This window comes from Hesperophylax consimilis, chromosome 7 (genome assembly GCF_061612785.1).
Source record: "Hesperophylax consimilis isolate HC1 chromosome 7, BYU_Hcon_1.0, whole genome shotgun sequence".
Classification (NCBI taxonomy): Eukaryota; Metazoa; Arthropoda; class Insecta; order Trichoptera; family Limnephilidae; genus Hesperophylax; species Hesperophylax consimilis.
In genome coordinates this window covers 25402094-25423862 of record NC_142842.1, presented here as the reverse complement: position 1 = coordinate 25423862, position 21769 = coordinate 25402094, and the positions used below count along the sequence as shown (strand labels likewise).

At 34.1% G+C, this 21769-nt stretch overlaps 1 protein-coding gene across 2 annotated transcripts in view; it reads right to left on the bottom strand.

The window, feature by feature from the left end:
• Positions 1-594: 594 nt before the first annotated feature.
• zfh2 (Zn finger homeodomain 2) overlaps positions 595-21769 on the bottom strand; it is a 226414-nt gene continuing 205239 nt past the window's right edge. Inside the window, exon 5 of one of the 2 annotated variants that reach the window (XM_089633336.1) lies at positions 595-6849. In XM_089633336.1, coding sequence (XP_089489462.1) covers positions 6194-6849 — 656 coding nt within the window. In that variant the 3' untranslated portion in view covers positions 595-6193. The remainder of the gene's footprint in view (positions 6850-21769) is intronic. The other variant, XM_089633337.1, reaches the window with a different exon arrangement.

Genomic DNA, 21769 nt, shown 5'->3' with positions numbered 1-21769 from the left:
CTTTATTTTGTTATTAATGTAAGTACAGTTTTTTCTTTTGTTCTTATATTAACGAGCACTGCATTCCTAAAACACAAGCGCTAGCTTACATTAGGAATTATCTAATGTTATAAATGCACAAAAAACGCACAATACAAAATAAAGTAATATTGTGTAAACAAAACAAATGTTAAAAAAAAATCTTTGTTCAATGCTTGTTTTCTTTTGGCTTATTCTAAGGTCATTTTTGTGGTCTTGATGGAAAATTTATAAAATTTATTAAATACTTACCTTCGTTACTTTCAAAGTTTTATCAATACACTATCAAAGGCAAGCTACAGCGGCTTGTTCTGAACTCCAGTTTTTGATGCCATGTCATAGGATAGAAGAAATCTTATGGGAAACCAGTGTTGCATCCAATTGACCTCCTTTTAGTATTTTATCAGTGCCTGCTCATGGCAGCAATATGATCTGAAGCATATTGGAGGACGAGAAATCCTCCATTTTATTCTCCAAGTGATTGAGATAGGAAGGGAAGGGATGAAAGGTTTGTAGGAATATTTGATGCAATTGAAACAATTTAGTATTTTTCTGATAAACTAGCATTGAGTTTATTTCACCATTTACACTTGACAATGTAGTAGAAGTATTTAAAATCGTCATCTTTCAACAATGTTCTTGTTCCGTTGAAAGTGAGCAGCAAAGTGATGGTACTTTCGCCAAACTGATGACACTGAGGGACATTGATATATTATTTCAATCATTTCGTTCAAGAACTAAACTTATATTTTTGACAATGGCAACAGGCTACCACGTTCAGTCAGTATCATCGATTGTTTACACAAATCTGTATCCTATAATATCTGTTTACAAACTATATTGCATTTGATGATATTCGTATACAATATACAAATTGCATACAAACAAATTTAAAACAAATCAATTTAAAATACTAAACAAATAACGTTAGAAATCTGAAACGTTTATAAGTAAACCATAAATCTATGAGTTGGTACATTATAAAAATATACAACGTTGAAATTGATATGAAGAAAAATTAGCGAAATAATATTTACAAAAGATTTCAGTCGAATGACAGTTGGCCATTAAGCTCAAATTTAAAAATACAATATTTAATTTCACAAAAATAAAATAACAAATTATTTATTATATCTAATATAAAGAAATTATTAAAATAATTACAATGTAAATGAATGTAAGTAATTAAGTAAAATGTTAAAATCTTACAAGTAGGTAAATAAACGATTGCATAATGATTTAGGGTAATGTGTTAAATGATTGAACCATTGTCCCTCGTGCGACTCTACATAAGCGTTCCTCACTAAAAACACGAATTATTAAGAAAATATCTTCAACAAATTATCATCGATTGAAAACAGTTTGGCTAATATATAAATCTTGGTGATTGAAACTTCATAGAAAATTGCCAAACACAGAATCATAGAGATATGAAATTTACATAGGAACTATTATTGGCCATTGCACACATCTGGCCTGGCCAACGTCTCGCGACGTACGACCTCTTCCACAACGCTCAAATCATAATTATTTCATTACACCAGATAAGTATTAAAGTTCCGACAAATGGCAACATAGAACACAAACAACAACAAATTGTAAATATCGAAACAGAAAAATGCGGATATATTATGTCACCAGATTAGGAACATGCCAGTAATTCATATAAATGTTCCACATTTTAACAAGACAGTTCAATAATAAGCATTGTTTAACTTTGCGTAATCATTCTGAAATTGAAAGAGAATGGACCGAGTACAGGATCTTTAATGATAATGTAGGAAATGATTTGAAAGTTTATCCTCCCCTTTATTTCCAAATAAATTAGGTAAACATTTTCAATCCAGTAAACTCGATAAAACAGTGTTGCAAACATTAATTCAAACCAACCATGATGGTATAAACTTTTCATTTTATGTCAACATTTGATTCTATGCGTGTTATTTTGATGAAGTTGAAAATTTTTTAAAATAATTTAATTAAACGGTTAAAAAGTGTTTTTTGTTTGCATCTTGTTAAAGTAGTTGGTATACAGGTATTTAAAGACTTATTGTGGTAATTAGTATTAGTATCTAGTATGTAATGGCATGCCCTTGAATCGGCACATTTTAAACAGACTTATGAAAAGTTCACTAAAACATTGAATTATAACATATTCTATTATTGGCTATTCAACTACGTTAAATTTGATTTAATAAAGCATCAAACTCAATGAAAATATTGTAGTAGGATTTATATTTGATAATTTAATAGTTAATAGGAAACCGACTCTTTTCGTTTCACGTAAAATGATATCATATTTATATACTCCTGTTGTTGTTCACTGAAATTTGACTTCACACACACACATACACTGACTACATATAGGTATATATGCGATGCAATAATGTTGTAATAAAGACTGGATCAACTGAATCAAGAGAAAGGTCAATGGATAAATCAAATCACCCCTTTGTTCATGATTTTATAAGTTCAATTAAACTGAAATTGTAAAAATGTTTCAGGTGGACTAAAGTCTTCAGTTATAGATAACTACGCAAGTAACATATTTCAGTGTTTTTCACAGGTTTTTCTTGATTCATGTGAAACAGCCAAGTTGTGGCGGGTTATACTGCAATGACAAAATTGTTTTCTATTTACTGCAGCAGGCTACACGGCCGTTATATCCACGTTCTAACTTCAGATTCAAAACAAACACAACTTCACTTACTATGTTTTTTTTATTTCATATTATATTCAAACTATGTAACTGTAGGATAAATAGTAATTCAATTATTCATAAAAATAGGAACATTTAAAAAAATCTTTAAAATCATTTTTAAATTATGGGGTTTTCTTTCAGTAGGAATGTGCTTAACTCGTATGCTAAGTAGAAGAAAGAACATGATTTTGTAATAGAAATGACGTGAATCAATATTAGAGTGCGTGTTTAGAACGTCGCGCAGCCCATGGGAACTAACTTACGCAAGTAAAATTACTCATTTAATAATAATTAATAATGATAATAATAATAAAATCCAAGAATCACACAAATTTCCAAAAGAAACTCACTTGTTTGCGAGGTAGGCCGAGCGAACAGGGCCCAAGTTTCGAGTTCGTTCGTTTTGGAATATAACTACGATATTTTATTAATCATTATGTCTACGTGTTTTAATAATTATAATTACTCCTACATTACGTTACGTACAATAATACAGATTGGGGCCCCATTGAAGGGGACCGCTGTTAGTGTCTCACATTAACTCCTTAAAACATTCTTATTAGGTGTGTTTCATTAAAATACCTAAAATTCTGTAGTAATATTCTTTCACTTTATAATAATATGTCAATAGTAGTTATTAATAGGAACCAATTTTTTTCATTTTTCTGGCGAACGACCAGTAAGTATTAAGGTATAAAATATTTCATTTATTGACATTAAATAAAATTCACATCAACTTAAACATAAATTATAAACAAAAGAAAACCTCAGACAAAGTCCGTTATATGTTTTAGTACTAATTCGACGGTTGAAGTGAGATGATGCTTTTTACGAAGTGCACATTGGGGAATACGTTAATTGATTGATTTTATTAATATTCTTTCTAAAGTGTCTCCGCTAACAAATGCTGATAATTGAATAGGTTTCATTATTTTAGAAAATATGTTATTTTCTTTGTTGTTTCATTACTTTAATCCTAAGTCATGTTTAACAATCCATCGAGATAGAGCTTTTAAAAGTTACATTCAATTGAACAAAACATCAGAGCAATCTCTTTTGATTCTTTTATCATCCGTCGAATCAACAACACAAAATTGACGTAAACTGTCAAATTTCACAAGTATTACAAAAAATATTGTTTATATCTATAAAAAGTTGATCGTATAAATAATTCATAAGAGCGAATGAAACAAACAATAAGTTGAACGTAATACTGGCACCGCGAACGCTGCTATAATATGTTTGTATACACAATACACATCTAACATCGCATCGGGTACTCCAGGAACTCTTATCGTAACATTATATCTATCGTAAGTTGATTAAATATGTATTACATAGTCATTATATAGTATTATTATTAATTATAGTATTATATGCTATAAAGATAGGAACTTGCTTTACTGGGAGTCGATGGTACTTGTATAGTCGTGACGCACTCTCTACAGCAGCGCTACAAACCGTGGCGGTAGATACAACTTATGAATCAAAACAGCAATGGAATTATTTCTTCTCTTTCTCTTCAGCTTCTCGCAACTCTCACACGTGTCGTCCTCCGCCCATATTCCATCTCCATGTTGGCGAATAAGGTTAAAACGTTGTAGGACATACAACATCATGATATGATCATCAGATTCTCCACGGCAGAGTGTAGTGGAGGGATAATTCCGTGCAAGCTGTGTCGCGTGTTCTGCTAAGAAGAAGGTATCTGCCCCTGCGTCACTGAGCACCCGGGCTGGCTGAGCACGAGAGCCGTGCACCTCTCGCGCTGCTCTTGAGCCGTGTACCGCTGCCGGTGGCTGGCCAGGGGCTGTACTTGTACACCTGTACCTGTACACCTGTACCTGTACACCAGGCCTGCTGCAGGGTGCTGCGCGAGAGCGCGCCAAGCGCCGTCACGCCGCCCCCCAGTACGCGGCGTGACCTCATTGGTTATTTATTTAGAACGTTATCAACAATTTCAAAACGTTTACAAAACGAACGATTCAATTTATATATCTCGATCATTAATCGCTGGCACGCGATCGATTTTTTTTTTCAAAAATGTTAATATTTTTTGGTCATATACGTAAACACCGCTACCTTCTCATTGTTTGTCATATCCGTGTAGCATCCGCTGGTCTCTCGAACGATGACTAGATATCCCGAAAGCGTTCTTTAGAATCGCCTTTACAAAGAATCCAAATCATTCTCAACTGTATATTGAGATTTCTCACGCTAGTGCGCCATTATACAGACGGCGATTGAATAATTAATAAAAAATAAGCGAGGGCATATTTTTTTGCTTCAATAATGAAAAAGATATAAGTAACTCTTCTTTCAAAATATGAAAACGGAAGATAATCACGATCTTCTTGCAAAAGAAGTAGGAACATGTTACTGCGAGATAATAATTTTTCTATCGAGTAAATATCTTCTCTCGAAATACGAATATTTTCTAGGGGCAACCGCGGAGCCGCCGCACCGCGGCTAGCCAGCTTTAGTCGTTATCGATAAATCACTTTCCCATGACTTTTCACGTGTTTAAATAGGAATTTCGAACCAGGAACTCTCAGAGGGCGATGTATCTATCATATAAACTACACAATGAATTTTACAAATAAAAACAGTCATCCACCCCCGTTTAATCTATGTACCTACCTACATTTACATACACATATATCATTCACAAGAAACTTTACGCATTAAATCCTAGTCTGCCAGTTATATTTATGTACATTGCTTAAGCTACAGAGAGCGCTACGAGTACGTGTCTAACTTCTCAGATTATCAGAGTAGGTACTTAACCGACCAAACAAACCTACCCAAATAGCTTCAACTTGAAGTAGGAATCAAAAGTTACAGTTAAGTTAATAGTTATGCATTACTTTGTCCATTCTTTCAAAAGCTTGACTTTTATTTACACAAATAATGCCGGTGAGGAAAATAGTAACTATAAAGGAATCATATTGATTTATAAATACATATTCAGGTATAAGAATACTTTTTCAAACAATAACGACATCGCAAAATTTTACATTTGCAAAATTTGCTTTTCACTAACAATTAATGATTTTCAAAATATAAGGAATCATCTTTGCGCGTGACATGCTTGTCCATGCAAACGACTTTTCTATTTCAAATTTTCATATTATGATACAAAAGATATGAATAAACGATGATATATTTCATTCAGCATTACTCCTGAGATTCCTAGTCAACTTTGTGCAAAAACATTCGCGTCTAATCCAAAACTCCTATTCTACCGTAAGTCGCATCATTTAACTCAGGTCGGAAAATTTACACCGCAAAGTGAAATATGAAATCAATTTGTTCGAAATAACAATATGAGAAATCAAGCATTCATAACATATAGCATGGTGTATGTTTGTAAGTAGGAGAATTTAAAAGATTACTACATGACTTGTCTAGTGGGTTGAATTAAAATTTCCGACCCGGATAACTGTTTCGAACGAATTCGAAGAAAGTTAATTGTTAGTGTCCCGCGCTGGCCTGCTGGGCCATCAGCTCCCCTGGAGGGGGGAACCGGGGTTTGGCGGGTCCAGGAGCGCAGAACTCCCTCTGGATGTTGGCGTTGGAGTCTTTGTTCCCTGCGGAAGGTGACTCTTGAGCTGCCCTGGCCGCGAGGAGAGTTATCTGATTTACAACGTCTTCCATTTCGTGGCTCAGCGGCGATTCCGGAGGAGGGATGCCCATAGGCTTCTGAACAACTTGCGCGTTTACATTGATATTCATGATGTGGCCATCAGTTTCAGTGTGTTTCCTGAAGTCTTGAAGGGTTTTGAATTTGTCTCCTCCAGGGCAAGTTTTACATTCCAGTACTGTTTGTACTACTCTGATGACGCCGCGTTCTTGTTCTCTTCCCGAGTAGCAGGTCTGCCTCTGGTGAGCTAGGAGCGCGTGGTCGGTGACGAAGGCTACTTTGCAATGTTTGCAGATGAAACAGATCTCTTGGTCCACGTCTCTGGAAGTAGGAGGCGCGGGCGGTGCGCGGGGGAGGCGCAGGGTTGACAGGCCGGGATCTGCGGCGATGTGGCGCACCTGCTCCAGAGATGTCCCCGGCAGGTCGAGTAGGGCGGCCCCGGAGCCTGTCTCCACTACCAGACCAGCTCCGGCGCCATTTCCCCCTACTGCAACAAACAAAATTAACATATTAGTTATGCATTTAATTGAAGTTGTTTGTGAAATTGAACATAAAGAGAAAATGTCATAGTTATTCAAAATCCAAACAAACAGATCTTTAGGATTTACAACAAATCTATATTAATTTCCTAATCCACCTATTAACTGGTAACTCTACAAATGTGTCGACAATATCAAACGCAATGTTAATCTTATGCAGTCACAGTTGCTGCGCGTACATGATGCAGAAATAGGTAGACAGTGGATAGATAGATATGAATTGATTGAAGCCATGGAGCATAGTATTGAATAGTGTCAAGTTATTAAATCAATGAAGAATTTCAATATCACTGCAAAGCAATTTTCAGTAAATTTTCCAACAACACAAATAAGAAAAGAAGTGCAATATAGATTATGCCCTATTGAGAACAACTAACAAAAAAACTGTATCCACAATCTCTAAATAGTATAAAACAAAGCCGCTATCTGCGTCTGTTTGTGCGCTTAGTACTTCTAAACTACCTGACAGATTTTGATAGGGTTTTCCCTATCGCTTAGAGATTTTTTTCCGGAAGGTTTAGGTATATATATAATACAAGCATATTATTTTTACAAAAAGTAAAGAAAAGTTTTAAGTAAAAGTGACGTTTTGTAATCAAGCAAATAAAATATTTACGGGCGCTTACATTGCTAACGCTGGCTAAACCTCATGAAATACATGAAAATAATTTATGACGGAATTGTACATCTTATAAAAATAAATTAAAAATAATTAAAGGCCCACAGAACAATTTGCCATGGTATATGTCTATTTTCTAAAGATAACCCTCCGCACCGCCGGATACACGTCAGCTAGTTTAATATAAATAATCCCGTAATATTCTAAATATCCTCAATTTGTTATACTTTTTAAATGTACATTTAATCATGTATTTTTATATTCATTATTTGGTTACGATGTAAGCAAGTACCTACTGCTTATACCTACTAAGTGCAAATGTGTCTTTATTTCGAACTTACTATTTTTTTATATTATTAAACTGAACATAATACTCTGTATCAATGTAATGTAGGTACTCTCGTCTTTTATCTACAAGAAAATACTTCCAGTGGAAGAGAATTTTTAATAATCACACGATGTAAAATAACTAATTGTAAAACTACTTTCAATTTTTCGTGATTAAAAAATAAAATTAATTGTGATGGGTATTTTTCGTGCACAAATAAATTAATTTATATTTCAATCTAGCTACCAGCGGTTTATAATTTATACCGGGTCAATCACAAACCCTCGGCGTTGAAGGTAAGCCGACACCGCGGCCTAACACCACCGCCGCCAGGCCTGTGCTCGATGTCGCTTTAGGAATCACCTGAGGTGTTGTAAAACACCGGCCAGCTAGTAAGTAATGAGGTGAGGGAGGACTCGAGGTGGGAGCCAAAGCTCACAGTCGGTAAGTAGCTACCCGTCAGGATTAGCGAGTCTTACACTTGTACTCTTGCTACGTGACTACTTGAGTTGGCAGTACATAAAAAGTGTACATTATTGCAAGTATTGGGATAATAATTTTAATTTATATTCGTACAAGTTTTGTAAGTTATAAAAAATATATCGAATTACGAGCGGCAAAAACTGGTGAATCTTCATTACATATAGAGTCAATTTTTTTTCTCAACTAAAGGTTTAAAAAACTTTAGGAGCCTGGTTTAAATATCAACGCATTGATATTAAACTGCTATACTAACCCCTAGAAACCGATTTTTTCAAATTTTATGTATAAAATTCTAACTTCGGATTCAATTTATTCAAAAATGAGAGCTTAAATCAAAAAAGTTACATCACAAAACCGATCCCAAATATGATGTTCACTGAGAAAAATGATCCTGTTAGTATTTCAAGATATGTGGCGAACGCGTTTTTTTTCCTAATAAATGTCAAGAAGGAAAGAGATAATATCAGTATGTCAATATGAATATCAATATTGGTATGAACAAATGTTGAGCCGTCCTCATTAAAAATTCGATTTTTAACTAATACTTTATTAGGAACTCCTTCAATTCATTCTTAAAAGGCCAGCAGTCCCGTTTCAAACAGGAAACGAATAATTTAACGAGATATTTTAATAAATTAACAGTATTTTATATCTGTACTCAAAACTCAGTGCTCGGATGGTGTAAATTGACACCTCAAATGGATGTTTGAATTACTGGAGACCGCGGATTATTTTATATAGTGTAAATCTTATTTTGAGTGCATCCAGAATCTGGCAGAATGTGGCCCCAACTGCGATGGGTGAGTTCCTTTTATCCTATACTCAAATCTGGGCTTGTCTTATGTTCCAGAAGCCCAGGTTTAAACATTGAGGAAAACGATCCATCAAGTTTGGCGGATGCAATCAAAGATAATTGTCCCATATAACATTGCAATTGACATCAGCAACACAGACTAATACATTATAGTAGCAGTTTAGATTTAGGTTGTAGATTTTCGGGTATCCCGGTTGTTCTAAAAGTTTGTGTCATTTTTTGGTTGTGTCTTTTTCTGGTCAAAGAATCTATCATGACATATGGAGCTTTGCTGTCGAATAATATAACATGACGAAATATTATTTTGTTTGGTATTTGTAAGTCCTCAATGGGAAGAATATTGCCTTCTGATTCACCTATATATTCTGATTCACTTAAATTTGAAAAAATACATCGAAGAATATATTAAAAGAACATGTTTTTATAACTAAGTAATAGATTGACGTTCTAATAAATTTGATTGATTTCTGAATGACAATCTACAACTTATCACAAAACATTACATTAGTATACTAACATACGGTATTTTACTAGCGTCAAAATACATGCATAATGAGCACTCCCAATGAAAAACTGTTTAAATTACATAAAAAATACCTGCGTAGGTAATAAATGACAAATCTGCCTTAATTACAATATAATAACGCTTTACGTAACTGAAACGAAGATAATAGTCCCATAATTTCATTGTATTTGTAAGAAAATACCTTACGCAACCATTACGATGATAATGATAATATGAAATAAAATTTCCACATCCCTACAGAATAGGAAAACAGGCCGGCCATTACGTAATGAGGCATTCATTGAATAATCAATTACTTGAAATGTAATTTGTGTCAATCAATAAGCCACTGAAATGATTATGGAGTAAATGGGCGTTAAGGAAACTTAATGGAAAACCAATCAACGAAGAGCGCTTCTAAAGCGACCTTTAATTCATTGGTATTATCAATTTACTGTTCTACATTTTGTCTACCGATCCTATTTTGATAGTTAAGTTTGTGGAAAATAGCACTGCTTTTCTGTCTCAAGAATTAAGTGCATATTTATTGTCTTTTCAGAGTCAATGCACGTGAATATTTGTAATTTTTCAAAATAAATATTATTTTAAAGCATGATTTTAAGCGCAGACTTAAAATCATGCGATATTGTTTATTTATTTATGGCATCTCACTATACATAAATCACGCTTTTCTCGTAAAAATTAACCTCACCAGGACTAAGCCTGTATCGAGGTTAAAAATTTACATTTGAGTGAAGCAAACATAGAGTGATTACAAATATAAAGTAATACCACATACAAACATAAAATATTTGAAAAAGAAAGAAAAAATATGTATTTGATGAGTTACTAGATGGGTGATTTGATAGTATATTGTAACAATATAAATATGTATATATGATTGATCAATGTATTATAATTGTAGGATTTGTGAAGCTGAAAGTATTTATAAAATGTTGGCTTCAGGATAGCCTATCAAAATAATAATTAGAGACGACAAGAACTTTACTATTCGAATGAGCGACGTAAGTAAACTTTAAAAACCGTTATTCAAATTTGGATCTGTCAAAAACGTTAGCGTTTACACATTTCAAATGCAGAATAAGTTTTATTATTAATTTTTAAAAGAAAATAATTTTGGTCTTTTAGCTTCTCTGACATGATTCAGATCAGTTCCGATTTTTTTCTTTAATAAATTAATTAATTTTTGACAGTTTTATCTTTTTAAAAATTGTGAAGGTAAGATATAGAGATACACGGACACGGGACGAGAAATTCTAAGCAAATTAGATTGCCAAAGAAAAAAAACAAGCACCCAAAAATCTCTGATGTACCAGGCCGTTCAACTCTATAACAAAATCCCGAAGGAAATTGCTGTGATAGAAAATATTAATAAGTTCAAAAATGAATTAAGAAAATATGTCTATCTCAATTATTAATGTTTCTTTTTTTTGTGACTTTAGTGAAATATTTAAAGAAAGATTATGTTTGCCAAACAATGTACATATTTATATGTTTATAAAACTATTAGCACACACGAAGATGTGAGCTAACTTAAGATTAATAAATAAAATAAAATAAATTAAATATTAAAAACCCGGTTCCCAACGATAATACACAGTAGTACGACCACAATAATAAGGGGTATAATCCTTGTACAGGGTTTTCCAATAAGAGTTGTTATTTTGATATTCAATCGTAAAAGATCAATGGTTTCGTTGCTTGTGTGTCACGTAGCGCCGTCTTGTTGAAAGTAAACGTTGTTTAGATCAATACCATCCAATTCCAGCCATAAAAAATTATGAATCATCTCTCGGTAGCGCAATCCATTCACCGTAACTGTTGCTCCTCATTTTCGAAAAAGTAAAGACCAATGACTCCGCCGGACCATAAACCGCACCAAACAGTCACATGTTGAGGATCAAGAGGCTTTTCAACAATAACTCTTGGGTTTCCGAGCCCCAAATGCGACAATTTTGCTTGTTGACGAAGCCACCGAGGTGGAAATGGGCCTCATCACTCAAGATGATTTGCATTTGTTTCACTCAAGTGAATTTTAATAATTTCAATGCGTTGTTGAAGCGTGTATCGTTTCATTTTTGTTAATAACGTAGTTTATAATTGTGAAATGTCAAAAAATGACAGCTTCAAAAGTAAAATCTACCGAAATAACGGGCTATCCAAAATAACACCTCTTATTGGAAAACCTGTATGTTAGTTGAGAAAATTACAAATAATTGTGACTTATTAAATTTATTATTACAGACGCAAATCTATTTTTGTAAAAAAATCGAACAATTTATGTAAAAAATGTACTTTAGTTTCGAAAAGCTTTAAAATATGTCTAATTGACAATGTATGTGGAATTTAATACCAAAAACGATTCTCAAGCATGTAATAATGGTACCAAAGCTTTAAAATATAAATTTTAATAGGCCGCACGAAACGAAAGCCAATTCAGTTGATATATTGTTTTTCAAATACTTAATCGAAGTGGATTGATATGACGATTGATTTTTCGAAAAGGGAGTCAATTAGTTTGAGTGTTGTCAACATTAGTAAAACATACTTCACGGCTTAAATACAATGTTTTTAGACGTAAAAGTACAAAATGTTATTATCGCATGTTTAATATGACTAATGAAAATTATCTGTTACCTATATCGACAGCGTAATTGATCGTCGTGACGGCATAATTATTTTGTATGTCACGTCAGTGTGGATAATGTTATTGCATTCGTAAATTGTATTTTATATTTTTCACATGATTTAGATACAAAGTAACCCTCATTTACGTACAAAACTATTTAGCGCGTATTAAAATGTGGCTTTACAGAAAAAAATATTATAATACTCAGAATTATTTTTTTAATTTGTTAACATTGTAAGCAGAATAAAATGTGCTTTCAAGAGTATATTAAAGGATGTACCAATAGTCGTTTGATGGTGTAACGTGATTGATTCACAATCGAAATTGAAGTGAATTAATATTGCATATAAACAGATTGGGTTTATGGTTATAAAATCACCTTAGAAGTAGAACACATGATTGTTGAGTTAAGCTGTTATTTATTTATTTAACGCCCAGAGAGCTTTTACGTGTAGGTGGTACAATTTTAATGACAGTTTTTAAAACATAAGAAAGAAATAATAAAAATAAAATTACATTAAAAAATAATATATGCAAGAAACAAAATCAAAAATAACATGAACATAAATTAGAAAATACAGCGATTTGACTGGTTTACAAAAATATAACTTCCATAATAGTCTTGAAATAAGTTTTTTATGTAATCCACAAAATTCGCAAAGTTAATATTAAATATATCGAAATCACCTAAGTATTGGTTTCCCATAGTGTGAAACCGTTGTATTAGGGAGTTCGCTATGTAATTGCGCTTATGTGTGTTGCAGTGGAATAGTGTATTTTTTCGTGTTGTTATTGTAGGTATTCGTAAGTTTATGAGTTGCAGAAGTTCGGAGTACATCTGTTTTTAGTAGCTTTTTAAACCTTCACTGCCAGTTTCATGCCTTTGATGATTTCAAGCATGTAAATTCACTGCCCAAATACTGAAACACGTGCAACTTAAGAAATAATTTGCCCCACAACTGCCTCAGTGTTGCATTTAGTAGCAGCAGTTTCCACTATTAAACCAAACCCCAAATGGAAACTAATAACACCATGCACGTCGAACAACAGCTTTAAGTGACGTCAGAGATATCCACAGAACAGCAGATCTGTAGATGGTGTAATGAGTGGAACGATCGGGGGTTTCACCATAACGAGCATCAACAACAAATGATTGACTCGGTGGACGAGTTTGCTATATGGATTATTCCAAAGGCTGTATGGAGGCACTATTTGAATAATGTCGTGCGAACTTCGCGAGCCTTTCCATCAAAAGGGCGACACGGTGGAATATTTCCATATTCTATCTCACCGTTTCTTTAGTCCTTAAAGGGGGAGTACAGAAATATAAATTTCCCTAATTTTTATCATAATTTTGCCAACTTGCTTGGAATTTCTTTCATGTCAGAATTTTTGCCTAAATAAGTACCTTCCGACATACACGATAATGGAATTATGGAAAACAGGAGCGAAACAATGCAAAATAATAATTATCATTAGAAAGTTAACAAAAAATAGTAATATGTTTGTACCTAAGTAATAGGTATGGATATGAAGTAAATGTAAGTTATGATTCACTACACATCTGCCCTGATGATAGACACTGCAATGCTGCCCGAAACGTTGGCTAAAGAAGGAGGTAGCGCAACACGGCATAATATCCCAAAAATAAAACGTGATAATAAATGTGTTCGTCATTTAGATTCTGAAATCTCAATGCATTTTCATGACTTTTATAATTTAACTCGTAAAATAAATCTAACTGATTCACTTTACATCTATTCATTTAATAAAAGTTTTAAATTGTTAAAACGCGTATTGCTATTTTTAAAATAAAATAAAATAATGTGTTATCTAATTATGGGTGGCGTGAATTAATTGATGAAAAACGCGAAATAAAACACAGAAGCAGCCCGATAAAGAGTGAAATACTATAAATGCTATAAAGCTCTCCCTACTCATTATTAATTACAACAAAACCCTTCCGCGAATAAAGTTACACATGTCAAGGTACAGAAAAACACAAACCGATTCCTTAATGAGATGTAAATTAGTATTAAGCCATGCCGCGGCGCGTCGCTCTCGTCGCGTTATAATAACATATAACAGGGTTCAAATCCCGGATTAAGAAGCCTAGCAACTGGTTCGTGCATCCGATAAACACACCTGCAATAATTCGTGTACATTTGTGTCGGCAGGAATGCGCATGTTTTTGCAATAGCTAAGTATTTTGTATCCTAACGCCGTTAACCGAGTATTTGCTTGAAAATTTCAAAGCTCTTCATGGAGTCTTCAGGCCGATTCAAGGAGTCAATATGATAATGTTGTCAATTTTGGGAAATCTATATTATATTATGTAGAAATATGGAGTTAAGACCTGTAATGCGGATTTACAGTGATTATTAAATTCTTATCAATATTGAAAACACTTCATATTTTACACTAAAATAATCTGTGACTTTAAGATAAACCTTAAAAAGGTTACTGACAACCTTAAAAAGGTTCTTGCATAGATGCACAACCTTTATACGGAGAAAAGGACTAGTCGTTACAAACTTTTTTTAGACAGAGACCATCAGCTTTCTGTACTGAAGTCTTTATTAATTCAAGTACTCAAGAACAAAATTGATTTGATAAAAACTGAAGTGGCTTTAGATAGAACTTTTTATGCCTCTTTATGTTTTCAGCAATCCTCAAAGACTCACCTACTTAAAATTAGCTTCCATCGATCACTGCCATCAGCAGTCATGTTGAATGAGATGCGTTCAGAGGGGCAACTTTTCAAAATCAGGAGCAAATAGTTCCCATGTCAGAGTAGCCATGGCATTGGGACCACCTCATTTGCAGTCAGCAACTGACAATCACTTCATTACGCAAAGAGGACCTGACACTGAAGACAGGATCCTTGAAGCATCAACTGGCCCAAGGACAGTTCATTAACTGAACATGTTGTAATGAGATCTTGTCGCATTCATCTCCTAGGGCTATTTGTATCTTTGGAATACATTTTACATTATTAACACGGGTTATTGTAATCGAAATTTTTCAACATCTTTGAGGAAAACGTATGGATATATTGGATATTGTGATGATTGGAAAGCGTTGACTTATATCGTAGATATTGCGATGAGTACCTTTCGTTAGAGTAGTTTGTTTTCTCCTCGATGTTCTTGCATAGTTTTCACTGTTCAGAGATGTTCTTGGCCATAATTTCAACAGAGAAAGGAAAAATAAAATAAGATTATTGTGAAAATTTATAAGGGCATATTTTAACAGTAAGGAAAATTGGAGCGGAGTTCCGACTTAGAAGCGGTGGAATGGGAGGAAATCTAAACAAGGTTTGTTGGATTGAAAATATTAGATGAGAGAGACAAGAAAGTAATATGTGTCCTAAAGTTTCCACAGTAAGAACAAGCACGAGTTTTTAAAAAAGGTGAAAGGGAGAATTTTTTCTTTCGAACATGTGAGGAAGAATTTTAATCAAAAATGAAAAACGACTTTGATGGCAACTGAATAAATTTTAGAATTTTTCTTCTTCGTTTATTGACAATTTGCAAAAGATAACTTATTTTCGCAATTGTGTGTAATTTAAATAAGAGTAGTATAAACACCGTTAAAACATTAATAATTGAGAACCCCGAGAAAGAAAAATTAAGTAATACCACGCTATTTCAAATTAGAATGAAGTACTTATAGCAAAGTTTACGGCGAACACTTTGGCGGTAGGGGGTGACGTGTTTGTAATTTTTTCTTTAACTTTTATATTAGCACCCCCATTTACCACCCCACAGGTCCTCTTAGTCTCCTTCCATTAGCGACCTCCTCGAGAAATTTCAAACCGCAGGTGCCTTCTGAATGTTTAATGTTCCCTCGGGGGAGAGGGGCGAGAAACTACACCCGGGTAGGTGGAAGTTAAAAGCTGCAAAATGGATTTGCTAAAAATTCACAGCAAGATGAGCTGCATTTTCTACAAATGAAATGAAATTTTTAACTGTGGTACAGGATAAAGAAGTTAGGTATTGCTTTTGCGTTTTCCTTGACGGGGAGCTTGTAGGTCTTGAATATTAACATTATGACGTAAATAAATATACCCGTGTTCCTTGTTTATTTACCACATATAGATAAATATTTACAATATAAATACTCTTTAAGCATACGTTGACTAGGTCTGCAGTGCAGACAAGATATATGGTGATAAGTCACCGAGGCTTATTACAACGAATCGGCAGACCAGAAAAAACAGCCATTTTAGCGTTAAATAAGGTTCACTTCTTAGATGATTCTTTTTATTGTTGAGCGGAGAAAGTTTATGCCCTTATAAATAATTATTTTTACCCGCACCTTCAGTATAGAATTTCATTATTTCTCGTTCGTTTAACAAGCGAGGCAACTTAGGTGTAAAATATTGAACTAATGGAAAATAATTACAATATTCTGTTATTTTATCAGTAAAAAATCGTTTAATAAATGACCCTATAAATAAATGGTTAAATCCTGATAAATGGGTTCATTTATATAGCACTGTCGTAAATTAAAAATTCAATCTCCCTCAGGCAATTTTTATTACGAAAAGATTCCGAAGTTCAATTACCCAGTGAAAAAAAGTTATTACGATCTTCCTTCTTATAAGTTACACCCGATTGCCGATAAAGCCTACCGTTTTTCACTTTTTAATGCGAGTTTCGGCGTAAAAGTAATCATCCGCTCCCCTAATTAAAAATGCTCTCAACAAACCGTAACGAAATTGCGAAGCCACCCCAAGTCCCGCGTCCCCGCACATCTCCCCCCGAATATCACATGCCTTACCCCACGCGAAGGGGGAAAATACATAAAAAATTAAATTGCGAGTCCGCTTTACCCCGCGGCTTCTGCTGCCCTCCCCGCGGCGGTGCAAGGTGAAATCTCATGTTTGCACGCTGCGAGTTACATTATTTGTCTGAGAATCGTAAAATATTACGTTGTTTTTATCTTGCACATAACCTTTACGCTGTACCCTTAATACTTGAAATTTACTATTTTTACAAAAATATGTCAAAATTCATACTTACAAAGTGATTCTGGTCTACATCAATATAATTTTAAATAATCATATTAGTTTGTATATTCCTATTCAAATATCTTAAAGGGTGATCTAATGATTGGGTAATCAAATTTAAATAGCTTTTTTGGAAACAATTTAACATGTTAAAAAAGAAAGAAAAAAACTATTTCTAAATACGAATGTTGAAAATCGGTTCAAATCGGAAAGTTCATGGACAATGCTTGGTTAAAAGAATTGTCAAGGAATAATAAAGTACACAGAATTTAATATCTAATAACAATATTTCTTCAATATCTATTCCAAAGTAGTTAATTTTTAACTTCTCCCTTACTCTACCTTCTACCAATTTAATCCGTCAAACACACAGAACGATTGTTTAAGCAAAAACAGTGCAGATACAAACAATGCATTTTCACTGTGAAATATTCTTACTTGTAGACTAAAATATATTTTTTGCTTCTTTTGAATGTTTGTGATTTCATCAGGGCCGTGTTTTACCACACCACCCTCCAGATGTTTTCCTCCCCTGGGAGTAAGATTTGGGAGGGTGGGGTGGGGTTAGTGGTGCACTCACCCCCCCTTTCTCCGACCGACACAAATTTGACATTACGAGTGCAAAAGTATGTTGGGAAAATACTCGAGCAACATAAACACGCGGTGGCCAAATGGGATTTTTTTTGTTTCGCTTGTAAATTGAGTTTTAAAATGAATGCTTGCAGACATTGATCAATTTAAAACACAAAGTTCGATTGATAATCGATGGAATACTAACTTTTCAAGGTTGTGTTTTATGTAAATACTTTGAAACACTTGAGTGCAAGTTATGCATGTATTTATTAGCTAGTTTATTTTGTAATAGTGCTTTGCTCAGGAATATGCTATGATCAAATAAAAGATTAAAATAATGAAAGACATTGAAATAATACAGTAAAGACGAAGTGTTCCAAATATTTAAATATTTCAGCAAGACGAGAGTGTTCTAGTAATAAGGAATTAATTGATGAAATTGTGCTGAAAATCGTTTCCCCAAAAGTAAGATTTTTTAGTTTCACAGCATTTTAAAGCGCTCATCCTAAAATAAACACCGATCAATACTATCTGCACACGACTGCAAGTAAAATATATCGTCATAAAATACATTTTATAAAATCGAGGAGAGTGGGGTGAAACGGAACCCTCCAACTGCGTGACTGCGGAGGAAGCTTTAATTATTAAAGCATATCTTCTTTCAATTTAAATTCGCCCGTCCGAGTTTTTTTCTTCCAATTTCGTGTCCCTTAGTAATATTTCATGGATTTGGGCTTTCGTGTTAGCATGAAATTGTTTTGAATTTTCTAGTAATTACAAGTTATGTCCCATTTTGCGCTTGCCATAGAAGCGTGCAGAAAGCATTTACCGATACTAGCGTGCATTTTTAATTATACGTTATCTGCTATCTATTTAATTATCCCTTGTTTGTTTTCATACTTTTCCATTCGAAGCAATTATTTAGTGCGTGTGTCTGTTAAGTCCTAATGAATCGATTTCAAATTTACTTGTCCGCTATTAATTCTTTAAAACCATGTTCGATCAAATTATTCGATAAGAGAAAACATCAAAAGAAAAATGTTTTAAAAATATTGATTATTTAATTGTTTTATAGTAAGGCTACAATTAGACTCTTTTAACGCTTGAAATTTATGTTGATTTGCGATATTTCAAACCCGCACATAATGCTTATCGATTTTTTAGCCATTAGAATGCCTCAGCGTCGAGTTTCCCATTTAAAAAGCGAAAGAAATGTTTATCCACACCCGCCTCCCCCAGTACATTTTTTCTTCCAGTTTCCTCGCTATCTTACTCGCTTGACGGATTTTAATAGCGATCCAAGGGAGTGAGGGGTAGTAGAACGGGGTGGCGGGTGGTTAAAAAGCACGAGCGGGATTGAGGGTGGATGCGGGTGGCTCGAGATTGCCGCGGGCTGCAGAAATGAGGGATGAAAGAAATATAACTTAAGACGTGGATGTTTTACACACCGATATATATATATAATACTCCCTGCGTGTGTTTGTGTTAGCGTTTGTGTCTGTGTTTGTGCGTATGTGGCGGCGTAATGTGTGGCCGTATTCCGAGCTCTTTTTGAGCGAAATGAGGTAGGCATATCGCTCGTTAATTCTGACGTTTATACATCACGCCGCTGTCACGCTGATAATGCAAAGTGGTGCCCGCGTTTCCTCTCTCGCACGCGGAGAACATCGTAATACATTTCGCAGCAAAAAATGCCCAAATTTAGCAGTTTGTGAATATCGACGATTCGGTGGACCTTGCCGAATATCACATAAATGGATTCGTTATTATTTTTTCCATGGAACGGTTTCGGTAACAATGGAGACACGTACAAAACAAATATTAGTTTCAAGGTTTCGCGGTTGTTTGAAGAAGTGGCATATAATGGAAAACGATAATACAAGTTCATTGTGTATTTAATATTTCCAGGTCGTAGCAACGATAATTAACAACAATTCATCGATTTATTCAATACAATTTTTAACATTGTTCACTAGACCAACAAAAAGCAATCAATTTTGATGACGGGGTTGAAACAATCCTGTAAGCGGTTCAGACATTAATTTAATAAGTATTTTTCATTATAATTGGGAAATGGTTCGACTTTCAAATAAAAACTCTACTACGTAAAACTTCCTCCCATCCTCTCCCTAAATCAGGGAAGGAGCAGCAAACCGAAATAAAGGCGTTCAGGCCTGAAAAAACTGTCTGATTGCTTTTTTTACAAACCTTAAAAGACCTGAAAAATCAAGATTTTCTGCTGATTCCGTAATCTCATTCTTTGAGGAAGGAAACCGGATTTTAATTAAAACAAACAATTAAATCCGTCGGGCGGAAAAAAGAAAGATTAACATCCGTAATTCGCGAGGGTGGGTGTCGATTTAATTACGCGCCCTTAATTCTTAATGCGGCTTTTTATTGTTTAAACAGTGGATTTTCTGATGGATTTTTATGGAGATTTTAGGGGTGCAAAAGATTAGCCGGCGATTTAGGCCTCAAGTATTACTTTCCTCTTTGATTCATATAATTAGAAGTCGGCGGAGTGTTTTATTACGATTTTGTTTTGCATACTTAAGCTCCTGTGAAACGTGTTTCAAACTTAAAACACTGTTTCAGGATGAGGATCATTTATTAAACTGCAGGTTACTTAAGACCGGTTGTTTTACAGAATTTGAACAATTCTTAAAACTTCAAACTTGATTTTCTGGTTCTGTGAAAGTTCAATTCAAGTTTTGTTATTGTTTCAGTTTTGTGAAGAAGCTGGTAAATAATGATATAATAATATAACTTGAATAAGAGCCTTCACAGAACTTGAAAATCAACTTTGAAATTTTATGAATTGTTCAAATTGCAAAGTTAATTTTCAAGTTTTTTGAAATAACTGGTCCATCGTTAAGTGAACCAATCACTATTTATTATTAATTTTACGTTTTGGTTAAAATTAGTGCATATTTAAATTGTCTGTATGATAGACAAGCATTTATTTGCAATGTGAAACACGTATCACTGCACGCAGTATAGAGTTGCCATAAACTTCTCGTGTGATTAGAATATCGCTGTAATTAACCAATTGTCGCCTAGCAAACCCACTCCCTAATCATCCAGCGGAATGAGTGAAAGACAACAAGACATTAAACTATTCCACATACTATACCGTACGAACCATAATCCCAAACCATCAATGTTGGACATAGGCTGTTTTGGTTTGGCGGCTTATAGAACATTCTGGTAATGTTTCAGTAAGGACATTCCGTGTCACGTGGGCGAAGGACGTGACGTCACATGATTTAGGCGGGAATTAAAAGCATCAATGGCGGACTCAGGGATGTGTTAATAATTGGAGCAGTGACACTAGGTTCCTTTGGCAGGGCTATCACTACGTATTTTATAATTGATATCAAACAAATAAAATCTTAGGTTTAAGTGTAAATTAACCTCTCAATAAACCCTAAGCACAATAAAAGTTTTCCATATAAGTACCAAGCTCTGAGATGTTTGAATGAATGCTTACAAAGAATCCACACCATCAGAGATCGATAAATATTTAAAAATAATTAAAGTTGATCAAGTGTGAAACAAAAAAAAATATATATGATAGAAATTTATTTATCTCTAAAAGGTTTTGGTAAGCCCTTGCTCTCAATTTAAAATGAGGAAAAGCACATTTAACTTTGAAGGAAATTAGTCTCTTTGCTCCAATTATTCGGTCAGGAATGTCCTGTTGTAATTTGATGAAGATCCTCTCAGATAATGTGACTAATAATTATGTGACTGCAATTGCTTGCGTGACGGACAAGCGGCTTTCCTCGTTAAGCTAACCTGGTTTCATCGTGCGGATAAAATAGTATTAAATGATAGATTCGGGCAGAAATAAAATATGTAGGCACTGTATTATTTATAATC